At 36.0% G+C, this 14,851-nt stretch overlaps 1 protein-coding gene across 1 annotated transcript in view; it reads right to left on the reverse strand.

Moving 5' to 3' along the window:
• LOC111507431 (retina and anterior neural fold homeobox protein 2) overlaps positions 1-14,851 on the reverse strand; it is a 92,175-nt gene that overhangs the window by 62,423 nt on the left and 14,901 nt on the right. Inside the window, exon 2 of the mRNA XM_023162725.2 lies at positions 2,677-2,957. Within this exon, the coding sequence (XP_023018493.1) occupies positions 2,677-2,957 (281 nt within the window). The remainder of the gene's footprint in view (positions 1-2,676; positions 2,958-14,851) is intronic.

Consider the following 14,851-nt stretch of genomic DNA (forward strand, 5'->3'; position numbering starts at 1 on the left):
TCCTTGTGATTCGTTAAGAGATTGGACGGCGCTGTAGAAGCGGTGTTAATTTGCCAGATGTCAGCCTGTTCTGTTAAAATACAGAGAATTTCTACATCCAAACAAGCTAGTTTTTGAGGCTTCAGGGGTCTGATTCTATGGAGCGCCCTACGTGTTCTACGTGTACGGCTGGCACCAGAGGGGGAATAGTGTTCTTTCTCTCGGGTGCGCCTGGGCTGATGGTCCTGTTTTGCACCAGTTGCTCGGGTGAATAGTGGCGCCACTTCTTGTATATACAGGCTGATTCACGGTGGATGGCACATTAGAGGTTTCTGGTGAACCAGACAACGGATCACTTTGAAAATTTAATGGAGGGCATATTCGGACATTTTCTAGCCAAATAAAATATTTTCGACGATGCGGTGTTGCCGCTTCTATTAGAAAGCAGTAGCAACTTTGATTTTTCAAATAGAACACTCTGTATATAATATTATTTTTGGAATTTCCAATAATTGCCCGACAACTTTTCTTGATATTTCCCTATACCTATGTTACCGTTTTCGAAATAAAAATTAATTTCAATTTTTTTCTTCGAAAATCATGACTTCTAAAAATGCCGATATCTTTTAGTTAAGAAGTACTATGATATCGAAATTTGGTTTGGAGTTAGGTGATACTTGGACACTTCTCACACGTCAGCCTAATCTCCGTTACTTCAATACAGGGTGGTAAAAAAATACAGTTTTTCGTTTGCTTGAAAAAGTTGCTGAAATTTGATTATTTTAAATGGAACACCCTGTATATTATTGAAAATTCGGAAAGCTGCTGAAATTTGCTTCCTTTCTATGTATATCATACCTATACCTAACTAGTCAAGTTTCGGACTTATGAACATTTATTTGTGAAAATGTCCCTTCAGAATGGTATTTCCATTCGGTATTTGGTAAGCAGGCCATGATTACTATTTGACAGTAGCGTTGTGACATTCTCCTAATAATATCGACATTTTCGTTACTTCAGAAGTTGCAAATACCTTCAAAACGATGGAACAAAACTATTCAAACGAAGTTCTTATGAATTTGTTTATTATTTTTGGAAAGTGTGACAAAATTATCAGCAGAACATGTAGAAAGTTCAATGAAATGTATCCGAATCTACCGCCAATGAACCTCAAGAAATTTATACGAATTCAGAACAATTTCAATATGTTTGGATAAACTTTAAAAAATCACCAAGAAACTTGAAAATGGAAATATTGATATGAATAATTATAAAAAAGTACAACAATCATGTGGAATATTTCAAAATATGTTCGAATCGCTGGCCGTTCACTTCCAAGCACTTTGAAATGCGGGTGTTGACTGCTTTCGTGGTGGCAGATCTGATTTCATTGGGATCCAAATCTTCAAATGTTTGGGCAATCCTTTCTAACAATTCATCTCTCGAACGCACGGGTATTTTGTAAACTTTTTCTTTAAACATTCCCCACAAATAAAAATCTAATGGATTAAGATCGGGTGATCTCGCTGGCCAATTCCATGGTCCCAAGCGCCTCATCCACCGATCGTCAAATAGTCTATCCAGTTCGATAATCTTCGAGTGGCAGATTATCCACGAAACTGTCTACAGTATTCTCCAAAATATTCAGGTAGCTTCTGGATGTTAATGACTCCTCGTATATCACGTACCTCAATTTGTTGTCCATCAACATGCAGAAGACATTAAAACTAATTTTTTCTTGAAATCCGGCTTCTTTTGTGACGTGAGGATTTTCACTGGACCAATAATGACGATTTTTTCTATTGAAAATCCCTTCTCTCGAAAATTTCGATTCATCAGTCCAAATAATTTTATTTAAAAAAAGTGGATCTTCTTGAATGAGTGTCAACATTTCACAAAATTCTACTCTCTGTTGAGGATCTTGAGGCTTCATTGCTTGAATTTTGGTCAATTTATAATCATGCATTTTATGTCTTCGCAAGATTCTTTGAACCGATGAATATTTTATACCCAAATCTTCTTCAGCACTTCTTATCGATGACTCGGAAAATGCGTGAAAATATGCTAAGACATTAATCTGGTTGTCTTCGAAAGTTACGGGTCGAGGCAAGTTTCTTGGTGCTTTTAAAGTTGATCCAAATGCATTGAAATTGTTCTGAATTCGTATAAATTTCTTGAGGTTCATTGGCGGTAGATTCGGATACATTTCATTGAACTTTCTACATGTTCTGCTGATAATTTTATCACACTGTCCAAAAATAATAAACAAATTCATAAGAACTTCGTTTGAATAGTTTTGTTCGCTAATGACCCTAGAGGTCGATGAGACTGTGAATAAATAAATAAATGAAAATTTACTCCTGTCGTGCACTACTTGTTTCTCATATGTTTCAAAAACATCTCATACAAATAGGAAACTAAAATGTCTTCAAGATATATAAAATATTTTTAAAATTCGTAGATGCTCCAAAGTTGCTGAAATGCTACATGATGACCCTCACAATTTTGGACAATTTCCAAACAATATCAATGAAAATTAGTCTTCAATAATAACTCTTTCAAGATCAAAAGAGAAGAAACAATAAAAATGTGTCCGAAACATGAATTCAGGCCCCGGCTTTTCCTTCCTTATGAGATTATAAAATGATTCAGTAGAGAACTGGAGAAACTATCACCTTCTAAATTGATGAAACTCACCTGTACTCGAACTTCTGGCAAATTCACCTTCATAGCAAGTTCCTCCCTGCTATACACGTCAGGATAGTGGCTTTTCTCGAAAGCTCTTTCCAGCTCGTGAAGCTGGTAGGTCGTGAACGTGGTTCTGTTCCGCCTGTGTTTTTTCTTGCAGTTGTCGCTGTCTGTATGCCCGGAATTATTGACGACTCCCTCGTCTTCTGACCCGCTTCCTCCGGTGCCAGATCCGATCTTTCCGTAACGGAGTTCTGAGACGCCATCGTTGGAATTGCAACTTCCTTCGCCTGGAAATCAGAAATTCGTATTGAATTGTACACCTTATTCAAATTTCCATGAAAGGGGGTTGCTTCGGTTGGTCTGGTGCTTTTGAGGCGCACATTTGTGAGCATCATCTAGATTCTATAATAATAATAATAGTAATAATAATATTCTTCATTGCCATAAAATCAACTGGGGATATAGCACGTTAGAGGTTATAAAACAAAGCATTAAAACGTATGTTTGAATGCTTACATTACAATTCATCGAGTGAATAAAAGTATACAAAATGACAGGTTGACAGGTGACAATACAAGTACGTATAAAGGCATCTAATCAGAATTATTGTATTTCACTAGTTCGGACTTCAATTGTCTAATATAAAATGATTTGAAATCCCTGAAACAACTAGAAAAGAAGAATTAAAAATGAATAGCTGAAAATAACAATTACGTTAAGCAAAAATAACATGAAATGAAGTAATAGTGAAATAAAATACAAGTAAAAATAGAACGGTTGAACAAAAAATTAAAAAATAAAAATGAAAATAAAAATAAAGAGTTGAGAGATTTCAAGCCAAGTTAGTTCACGACGTTTCGATTGTTAGTATCTACAATCGTCTTCGGGTGATGACTGGACTGATTCCTCCGAGACATGACTATTTATAGGTCGTTCGAGTACTTTCACTTATCCCCGCTTTCCATTTTTTCCGCTTTACTGGTTCAGTGGAAGATGACCGTTTGGCGGGAGTTGGCCATTTTTCGCTTGATGATGGGTGTCCATATGTTGCGTATCTCTACGCTAGCTTGGCTGAATACGTTGTTGGGCAGCATGTATGCGGCTTCCTTGAATTTTCCCTCAAACCAATGTTCCTCTCTGTGTATAATCTACACTGGGGACCACTCGATGTTGTGTTGATGGGTGCAAACATGGTCTGCTATTCCTGATTTGCTGGTTTCCCCTCGCTGTATGTGTTTCTTGCGCTCGGCAATGCGAACTTTCAATGGCCTCTTTGTTTCACCAATATAGGATTTTCCGCACTCACATGGTATCCGGTAAATGCAATTCTTGGAATCGCAGTCCACGTTTGGTGGCTTGGTTTTCGTGAGGCTGCTACGGATAGTATTACCGGATCTGAAGCAGGTTCTGATGTTGTACTTGGAACCAATTCTTCTTATCCTTTCCGATAATCCTCTGATGTAGGGAAGTGCAAGCACTGGTTGTGACGGCTTCTCTTTCTTGCGAGGCTCCTGCTGTCTTTTAGCCAAAGTATTTTCTACCATCGCTTTGGAGTAGCCATTCCGTTGAAGATCAGTTTTGATGATGATTTTAATTCTTCTTTTTTAGTTGTTTCAGGGATTTCAAATCATTTTATATATTAGACAATGGAAGTCCAAACTAGTGAAATTCATCATGAAACACTGCCAATCACCTTCAAACAAACGTTGAATTATTGTAGTTTATGAGACGACTATATCAAGACTCATCACCAACTCTTGGAACTGTAATAATTGTTTTCTTTCAGATACTCTATTTTTAGGATTCTGAATTTTTTCAAATACTGAGTATTTCTTATTTCAGTTGGGAGTGACTGATATGCCTTAACGGCTTTATAGTGGCGTCACTTCTCATATAATAATGTTGTGAGTTTTAGTATACTTAGATCGGTTCTTCGTCATTCGATCGGAATAATGAGTACAGTTCCTTGCAAACATGTGGTAGTGTTTTGTTGAAAATGTTACTTATTGAAGAAATTATAAGAAAGGAACGGTTGATAAATCAAGTTCTTTGGTCTACATGTTGATCTATAAGATAATTTAAACATAGAGCGAATTATATACCTACTTTTGAGTTTTGAATATTTTGTTCGCTATAATAAAGGTGCCCCTTTATATTGAATAATAGATTGATCATTTGCATAGCAATATATCTTTATGCTGTTCAATGAGACTTGGTCCCTTGTTGCTCTGTTATAGAACAGAGCCTTGAGTTCAGTTTATTGACGTATATATCCTATCTGACATTGCTATCAACTATGACCTCCAAAAATTTCAAATCGTTCATTTCTGGAACAGGTTTATGATCCAATTTGACGTAAGTAAATGCATTCCTGTCTATTTAAAAAAGTTCTGGAAAGGATTAGTCCTGTTTCATTTGTGTTCAATTTTAATTCGTTCTCCGCACACCACCTGAACATTTTTTCCGCTACCTCAGATAACCCTCTGGAGAGAATCCTTGAATCGGATCCAGACACTGTTACCCACGTATCATGTGCAAATTGACAGACTAGACGTTCACCAAGTGACTGTGAAAGGCCATAAGACTGTTGCTTTACCCCTCCAGTAAAATGCAGACGTCGTATCACAGCCAGTTATTGCGTGTAAAACTAGTACATGATGTTGACTCTTTGCAAAAGTAGATGAACTTTTTGACGAATATATTTCGGCTTGACTTTGAGATTTTCCTGGCTTTAGAAAGAAAATAGTTTTTTCAGGTGGAGTTCGAGCAGTAAGAAGTACATCTTCACCGACAACAATAGTTGTATTTGTCAAATTAAATTGCTCTATAGCTGTTTCAATAATCAGTACGTTGGCATCGTTATTAGCCTGTTCAACCAATATATTTCCAAATGAATACTACTGGAGTTTTTTTTGGTGATCGAAACACGTGTCTGTTAAAAATAACGATTTGGTGTTGGGAAAAAACTCCAGTAATATTCATTACTACACCAAAAGTTTCAAACAGTGCATCATAAGTACAATATATTTCCGCCAATAAACTTATCATTCAACATTGAAATGAATCGAGATTTGTTGTGAGTGTTTGCAAGAAATATTGCTACTAATAGAAAAATATTTTTACTTAAATTACAACTTCAGAGATGTATATACATGGCATACTTATGCATATAATGACGATTACAACTTTTACAACTTTTTAACTCGTCGTATCTCAGAAACGGTGGCTTTAAGAAAAAAAAGTATTGATACATTTTTTGTAGAGAATTTTATGATCTACAATTTTTAGCTGAAGTTATTTTATGATAAAACTCACCGTTTTCCTGAAAATCGAGAAAAACCAATTTTTTTCGAGATTTTTTACCTTTGACCACGAATAAATTTTTTTCCAGGCATCGCAATCATTCGGGATTCTCAAATATTATTTTTAACTATGTTTTGGACGATTACACGCATTTGCAGCTTGTAAATTTATGTACCTTCACTCTTATTTTTTAGTCTAATTTGACCGGACTAATTACGTTACTTCAAATGAATAGTAAGGAAACTGAGTGTAGAAAGGACTGACTTTCAAAATCCAAATAGAGATCATATGAAAACTGACACGAAATCGATGTGATCGATTCCGTAAAACACATCATGATTCTTCACCTCGAATTAACGAGTCTTCCCACAAGAACTTTCAAACTTGACAATTGATAAAAGTCATTTTGTTGAAGCTACATCTGCAATGTCGTGAATGAATTTGAGTCCACTGGTTCAGTAAATAATCGACCAACACCAGTACGTTGACGAAACGCATCACTGTCAACGGCAAGTACTATATGTCGTACTTCTTTTGGCCTGAATTGAATGATCTGAACACCAACGACATGTGGTTTCAAGAGGACAGCGCTACATGTCACACAGTCATGGCACATTGGATAATATGCACTATTTTTTCATATAAATTTATAGAGAGGAAGCGCCCAAATGGAAGACGCTATACAGTTTCATGAATGTATCTCTAGTGTGTCTATGATTCCCTCCCGAATCCTTCGACATTGATGATAATGGTATTGTTAGAATTAGGTACTCGATCTACCTGAATAGAATCACATCTCCCCCGGGCGGCAATCAAGCAATAGAATACAATACAAACATGCCACCGATGTTGTATATCATAACCTAATGATTCAGTGTCCACACTATCTAGCTAACTATCGCTATCAAAAGCTCCCCCAATTATTTACCAATGCAGAAACACATAAATTACCACCCTATCAAACAATCTCGACACATTTTATAAACAACTAGGCTCCGGTAAAACTTAAATGCTTGCTATTGAAATCATTTATTCATGGTCATTAGTTGTCGAATGTTACAATAACAAATTATTGATTGAAATGAAGGATTTCTCGAATCAACAGTAAATATTCCCCTGATAATATGCTAAGAATCGCACGTTGAAAGGTACGAGCTTGTTAATCCTCAGTTCCACAGTTTTCGACCTTTGTTCTTTTTCGACCCATTGCCACGTAATTGAAGAAGGTGAAAAAAGGGTGAAAAGTTTGTTGAGCTACAGAGAAAGAGTATACAACTGTCGATCAAATCGATGTTATTGATGTTTTCCTACGTTTTGTATTCTGAATTTTTGAAAAATATAATTCTAGACCAAATAAATGTGATTCAAGAACTTATAGCTGATGTTATACAGTGCCTTCAGTGCCTTCAGTTTAGCAGGGAGAATTTGCCGTAGGAAAAAACACGTCAATTCAGATATCGAGGGGGAAGTTTAGAACCAGTCCCAGTGGTATTTTAGGTTTAACCCCCTTACCCCTAGCTACCCCCACTTAATAATTTCAAATGACACCCCCTATCTTGCAACACATCATTTTAAAGATCTTAAAAATCCTCAACCCCGTTTATTATAACAAAATGCAAACATTTATGGAACCGCTACCACTGACTCAATAACGGTATGTTTATGTCTCTTTTTTACACAGAGTTTTTTGGGAAAGAAAGTTTTTGGCTACTTGATACAAAAAAGGGATGAGGGAATCTTCCAAAGAAAGGAAGGAAGTAATCAACTTGAAAATAAGTAACTCTATACATGGATGTGTAGATCATGCAAAGAAGTAAGTTTGCTTTAGCTGAAAGTGAGATAAGAGCACACAGTTGCTTTTTGGCGTCAGTTACAATTAAATGGAGAAAACATTTATCAGAATTAGTTATTCCTGATTTTAAACTGTTTGTCAAGTGGTGTCAGTGGCACTTACAGTAATACAAATCGTAATGGTGTACACTTTACAAGAAAAAACTGAAATTAGTTTTATTTATGGTGCTGAAGATAGGACAGCCCGAGTTTTTAAAGAAAGGCATGCAGGCCAAAATGTTAGTCACCGATATGTTCTAAACCTTGTTCAAAAATTTGAAGAGACCGGTTCTGTGTGCAACAAAGCAGTAAAGCAACCGAGTTGAGATTTTAGGCCAATTCGTTCTTCAATTCAATTCAATAAGTTCTCTCCTTACAAAATGAGTATTCTTCACCAACTCAGTGAGGATGACTATGATAGGACAATTGAATTTTGTGAAATAATGACAGCGAGAATTCAAAATGACCCGAATTTAATAAAACATATTTGCTTCAGTGGGAATCAACTTTTTTCTTAATGGCTTTGTAAATAAGCATGACTGTAGATACTGGGATAATGAAAATCCACACTTGTTTCGAGAGGAACATACGCAATATTCACAAAAAATAAACGTCTGGGCTGGAATTCTGGAAAACGAAATAATTGGCCCTATTTTCATTGAAGAAAATTTAACTGGTCAATTGTATTTAAACTTTTTGGAAAATGTAATCGATCCACTCATAACACAGTCCTTAGAACGCCAAGTTGATGAAGAAGACAACCCGCTCTTGGATGAACAAAATTTACATTTTCAACATGACGGTGCACCGCCACACTACGCATTGCATGTCCGACAGTGGCTCGATCAACGGTATCCTGACAAATTGATTGGCAGAAATGGCCGGCGAGATCTCCGGATTCAACGCCATTGGATTTCTTTCTCTGAGGTTATTTGAAGACAATGGTATACAAAACTCCCCCGCAGGACATTCAGGATCTAAGACACAGGATCACTGACACATGCAGACAAATTAATAACGAAACATTTACAAAAGTCCGACAGAAATTCGAGAATATAGATTGTACTTTTGCTTAGCTACCAGTGGTGAACATTTTGAACATGATAAAGTGAGGTACATTTATTTAATTGCAATAGCTATTATTTTATTTTTTATTATAATTAATTTTCTTTTTGCCCTATTTTACGAGGACGGATCAACCAATCTCAGTTTTCTAAACGGGGTTGAGGGTGGATTATCAAGATCTTTGAAATGATGTGTTGCAAGATAGGGGTGCCATTTAAAATTATCAAGTGGGGTAGCTAGGGATGAGGGGGTTGAACATAAAATACCACTGGCACTGGTTTTGATAATTGGCATGATGATTGAACCTCTGAAGAAGCCAGCCACTCGCGCCAGCGAAACGTCAGGAAGAAATTCCAAAATTCCACGGCTTTCAAACTCGAAAAACAGTGACACTGAAAACCTCACCCGCTAAAGTCTAAACCATTTTTTCATTTGTGCAATGGCAGATGGCATGAGAATTACTCTTTCGAAGGTACCAAGGCCACAGGTGTGTGCGTACAAAGTATGAAATATCAAATAAGAGATGAGAAAAATAGAAAACCACCCTAAACCACCCTATCCTTAAATATTTGGATGGCTTCTACATCTTGAGCGATCATCAATATTACTTTTGGAAACAAAGATCAACAAGCCACCTTCTATCGTATGTCACCCATATTTGGAATAACGCAATCGAGAAACATGGAGAGTCGAAAGCTGTTGCGCTTGATATTTCTGAAGCCTTTGAACGTGTATGGCATGAGAGTTTGCTGGGATCTCAACAGGGTTTTCATAGGGCAGAAACATATTCTGAGACTAATTTTTGACGTAATAGTTGTAAATCAGTATTGATAAAAATGAAACTGCTGTCTGTCCCATCACTGTGTATTTTCAAATGTGTAGTCTGACAGGAAAAATCTTACTAGTCTCACAACCAATGGATCCTTCCACAATTTTTATACTTGTCATGGCGATCAATTGACAATACCCCCTCCCCCCATAGGATGAACTGCCACCTTCGATTAAATCTTTGAAATCTGGAAATGTGTTCTGTGACCGTGTTAAATATTTTCTTATTGACAAGGGTTCCTATAGTCAACAGGACCACCTAAACCATTGTTCGATGTAGTTTTTTGTTATTTTAATAATACGTCTAATTAGTGTAACTGTATGCTTTCTGTTTTTAATTGACTCACCATATGTGCATATCGTACCCAATTGGCCAAAATACATTTTTATTATTATCATCATGTGTGTCAAATTCATTTAAGCCGATTGGTCTTCCTGATAAAAGTTGGTACTGGACATATTTGGCGCAGAGACACAGCTACATTTGCCAAGCTGTAAATATTTTTATGGAAACTTTGAGGCCATGATATTCAAGCAAGCACTCTGAATGGAGTAAGAAAGTTATGATGAATCCGATGAATCTAATATATCCTGAACACTTCGATTTCTACTTCTTCTATTATACAAACGTGTATAGATCTAATTATCTATTACTTTTGACCAGCCACTACGACTTGAGAAGTTGACACACGATATGGTGCGAACTAAGCACATTTTAAAACCTAATTTAATCTGACCGCAATAAAATCACTCCTGCAGTTTTCCAGATTTGCATACATGTCAGACGCGATTAATCTGTGTATTATGTTCATAGGGTAATTCCTGATGTGCGTTTTTAGTATCATGCAATGTTCAAATAAATTTCGTTCCTAATAAAAGTCACATTGAATTTATACAACATTTAATATCAGGTAGTATTAAAAATGGCCGGTAGCCGCAGCTGATTAATGGTTCGTTATTTGAACTGGTTAACAAAGTGATGAAATGTTTCATATGCCAAACACTAATGTGAAAATAATTATGTGTGATTTTTTCAGTAGTTTGGGAGGAATTGCTTTTGAAAATTTTGTGCTTCTGGCAAATTCGGTTTGAGAATTGGATTGTTTCGAATATTACACGTCGAATATCACAAAATATTCAACCTAGACATTAATAAAAACTGGAGGTTGATTACCAGCCTAGTCAGATTGAAGCTGTCAAAGGTCGGTTGGTTATATCTGAGGGCCTGCCTTTTGAATCAAATCTCATATTCAGTAGCCACCAGCTGATGTTAGTACCAAGTTTGGAATTGTTAATAAACGAGGTAATTAGGCCACGGTTCCTGTAAATCAAACCTTTACTTTTTCCGAGAATTTCTCCATTTCATCATATATATATTGAGCAGAAGGAAATTATTTTGGAATCTACAGGGTGGCTCAAAAAAGTGTGACATATAAAAGTTGTGTTTTCTTGAATGGAACACCCTGTATTTCGTTACGCTTTCGAATAGGTCAGGAAAAATAGTATGATTTCATATGAGGTATAGTCGAAGTAACCGATATAGTGCATAGTTGAATCTTTCGGCGATCTCAAAGGCCAAAAAAACGAATACAGATGAATGAAGCCGCTGTCAACTAGTCCACTTGGACTGTCGACTTGCCGGTTCGTATTGGATGATTTTAACTAACCGAGTTTTATGATTGGCTGAAGAGTCATGAAATTAAATTTGAAGTCAGGTTACGGTGACGAATAGAATGCGAGGATGGTTATAAGAGTCGTGTTGTCACTGTTCCGTTCAGGAACTGATCGCGATTTGAGTGTTGAAATTCGATATTGGTGCAGTTATAAGTACTTAAAATTTTTGTTATCTGTTCAAAATGTGGCGTCCGTGGACAAGTACTAATAGTAATAACGAGTGTGATGAAAACACAGACTTTTTCCTGTGTAGTGATTCCAATAGCAACTGAAATCATAAGGAAGAAATTGAATACTTCCGGCCATAACGTGAGCTGCTGTGACAAAATTGGATAAAGAAACTAGGAGTTAGTTTTAAAATAATGAACAAACATCGAGCAGTTATGAAAAGCACAAGAATAGTGGAATTGTGTAACAAATACTTAGAACAAATAACTAAATATAGACAAGAATAACTCAACTTTTCTATTTGGACGAAACTTGGTATGACACTCACGACACAGTCACGAAAGAGTGGACTGATGGTTCGATAATGTGTACGCCTAACATGTCTGCAAACAAAGGATCGCGTCTAATCATTGTGCATTGCGGAGGAAGTAAAGAAAGGGTTCTGAATTATTTGAAATTATGTGGAAAAAACTTGAGGACTGCAATGTTGACTATCATGAGAACATGGAAGCTAATATTTTTGAGGAATAGTTTGAAAACATATTGATCCCAAATTTGGATGCGAATAGTGTGATAGTTCTTAACAACGCTTTCTATCATTCGCGACAGCTCATCAAAGTACCGAATAAAAATTCGAGGAAAGATGAAATACAAAGTTTTTTAATGGATAACAATTTCTATTTTGAAGATAACTATACCAAAAACCAACTACTTGAAGTTTTACAGACAAAATCATTTGAAAATTGTATGCCTTCGAGAGTATTGACAAATGTATGGACACACCATACTCAGACCTCTCCCTATTTGTGTGTTTTCAATTCCATTGAGTTGAATTGGGAAAATTGAAACAAAGCATCAGGCTAAAAATTTGATAAGTAGGTAATGGAGCTAGTTAAAGAAAAATAGCCCTTATTATTTCCCTGGAGGAGTGTCTCATTATTCAAGTATACACATTGGAAAAAATCGAGGCAAGTCAAATCTGGTGATCTCGCTGGCCAATTTTGTGACCCTCCCCTACTAATCAATATTTTCGAAAAGCACATATTCAGAAGCTATCTGACACTGAATTTGAAATGTGCCGTATCGACTTCATGTAGCCCGTATAATTTGAACATTCACCTAAGTTTTTAAACAGCCCGCTTTTACCACGAGGTATAAATACAAATTTTTACGCTTTTTTCCGTGTTGTTGAGTTTTGTATTTGTTGATCTCAGTGTTCCAGTTTGTCGTATTTTTAGACAGTCCTGGAATATAAAGTTCACGTTAGTTATGAAAGGTGATGGAAGTTGTTGAGACAGTAACTGTTGTTATTTATTTTCGAGATGTGGGAAAGTGAAAATCCCCATTAATTATTTATTCGATTTCAAAATTGTATTCGATGAGTTTTTGTGAAACATATTCACAGTTCTATAAATCAACAACTTATTCTGAAAAGGCATAGGGGAATCAAACCGTATTTAATAAACGCAAGCCATTGCAGCAACAGGAAAAAACTATAATTATCCCCAGTCAGATAATAAGTATATGAGCTATTTTGCCTGGAAATTCATCGTATTTGTACCCATTTCCCGTGTTTGCTTTTCCTAAAAATGGTCTGTTAATAACGCATTTGTGCCTATTACGTTCTACATTGTTAAACAAGCGGGGGCATATTTAAGGCCAATAAAAAAGTCCTGCATGCGAAAAAGCAATTAACAATTACTGCTCTTATCGCAAATCTGTTGTGTTTATAATTAATGCAAGGTAATAACAGCGCACGAAACGTCTGGATCAATGCCTCTAATTGAATAATCAATTGTTTCACTTAAAGGAACCACCGAAACGTTCAGCTGTTTATAAACTTGCGATATATACCGTGGTTGCTAGCGGAAATTCGTTCTGATGTTTCTGTAAATTTCCGGGCTCAAGAATAATTAAATTTTTAGTTTCCTCGATAAGTGTAGCTGTAATCTTGAGATAAATCTTTTCAAATACAGGAATAACTTTTCAAATTTCGATATGATCGTGCCCACTAGATGCGCGTTAGAAGACGATGAGAACTCTCGTGGCAAAAATAATCTATGAAGGGAAAACGGGAATTAATTTTAAACTGAAACAAACAACCAAAAAGATTATTGTCAATGTCAGTCACTTTATGACGTCGATATGTCTACTAGGAAAAAACCTGCTTTGAATTTAGACGACGAAAAACAAAAAAATAATAATCTACCCGTGAAAAAATCGGAAATCTAGGAGAAACATTTTGAAAGATATAAATGAATATGAAGATCGACCAATAACTTATATATGAATTCATCCCACACTCATTCCAAAAGTTGAAATGGCAATGATAAATACAGTAAATTGAATGGAGGAAACAATAGGAAATAGTTCCAAGGAAGATCATTCTAAAGAAAAGAAGAAAAAAAAGTGCTCAGGAAGCTGCAATATTACAATTCGCAGGTTATATTCAAAATGATCTGTATTCTGTAACGCAAATCTACAAACCCCAATTCAAAATATATGAAATCATCAGGATAATGGAAAATTATGGACACATAGTAAAAATAAAACTGCCTACTTATCATCCTGATTTAAACACCATGGAAAGGGCAGCGTTCATTGGTGAATTCCCCTTCTTGGTACGAGTTTGGTACCAGCGCAGGATTGTAATCAGTCGTTTGCGTGTTTGTGTGACGTGCGTTATAAAATATTGTTTAAAATTGTTTTCCAAGAAGTCCAGTACAGACACTTCTGATGACACTGTGAGCTATCCTCTGAGTCCAGCCAGGAAACGATCCAAAAAAGGCATTTGAGTGTTGAGATGAAAGAAGTGATTTTAAATGTGTTCAAGAAAGAGATGGGAGAAATTGAGATATCGACTGTCGACGAAGTCGTATCGAAAGTTTCCGATAAAATTGGAGTGTGTTGCGCTTCGATTTACAATGTTTTACGGGAGTATAAACAAAATCATACATTTTCCAAACCGAATACAAATCAGAATCGTCAAACCATTATAAAATCAATAGATGATGCTGATAAACATGCAATCAGGAGGAAAGTGCATGAGTACCTTTTCAGAAATGAAATACCCACGATAGACAAAGTACTCACAGAAATAAATGAAGATGTTTTATTGTCAAGTTTTAAGCGGTCAACATTCCATGAAGTATTGAAACATTTGAATTTTGTATGAAAAAAACGAGGGCGCAATAGTTTATTATTGGATAGAGAGAATTGTGTCATGGAGGAGAGAGTATTTGACCAAAATCACATATTATAGGGAACAACAGAAAACAATTCATTATATGGATGAAACCTGAGTTAATGCTGG

The sequence above is a fragment of the Leptinotarsa decemlineata genome, unplaced genomic scaffold, assembly GCF_025532065.1.
Source record: "Leptinotarsa decemlineata unplaced genomic scaffold, Ldec_3_MD MMD2_tig00078422_RagTag_RagTag, whole genome shotgun sequence".
NCBI lineage: Eukaryota > Metazoa > Arthropoda > Insecta > Coleoptera > Chrysomelidae > Leptinotarsa > Leptinotarsa decemlineata.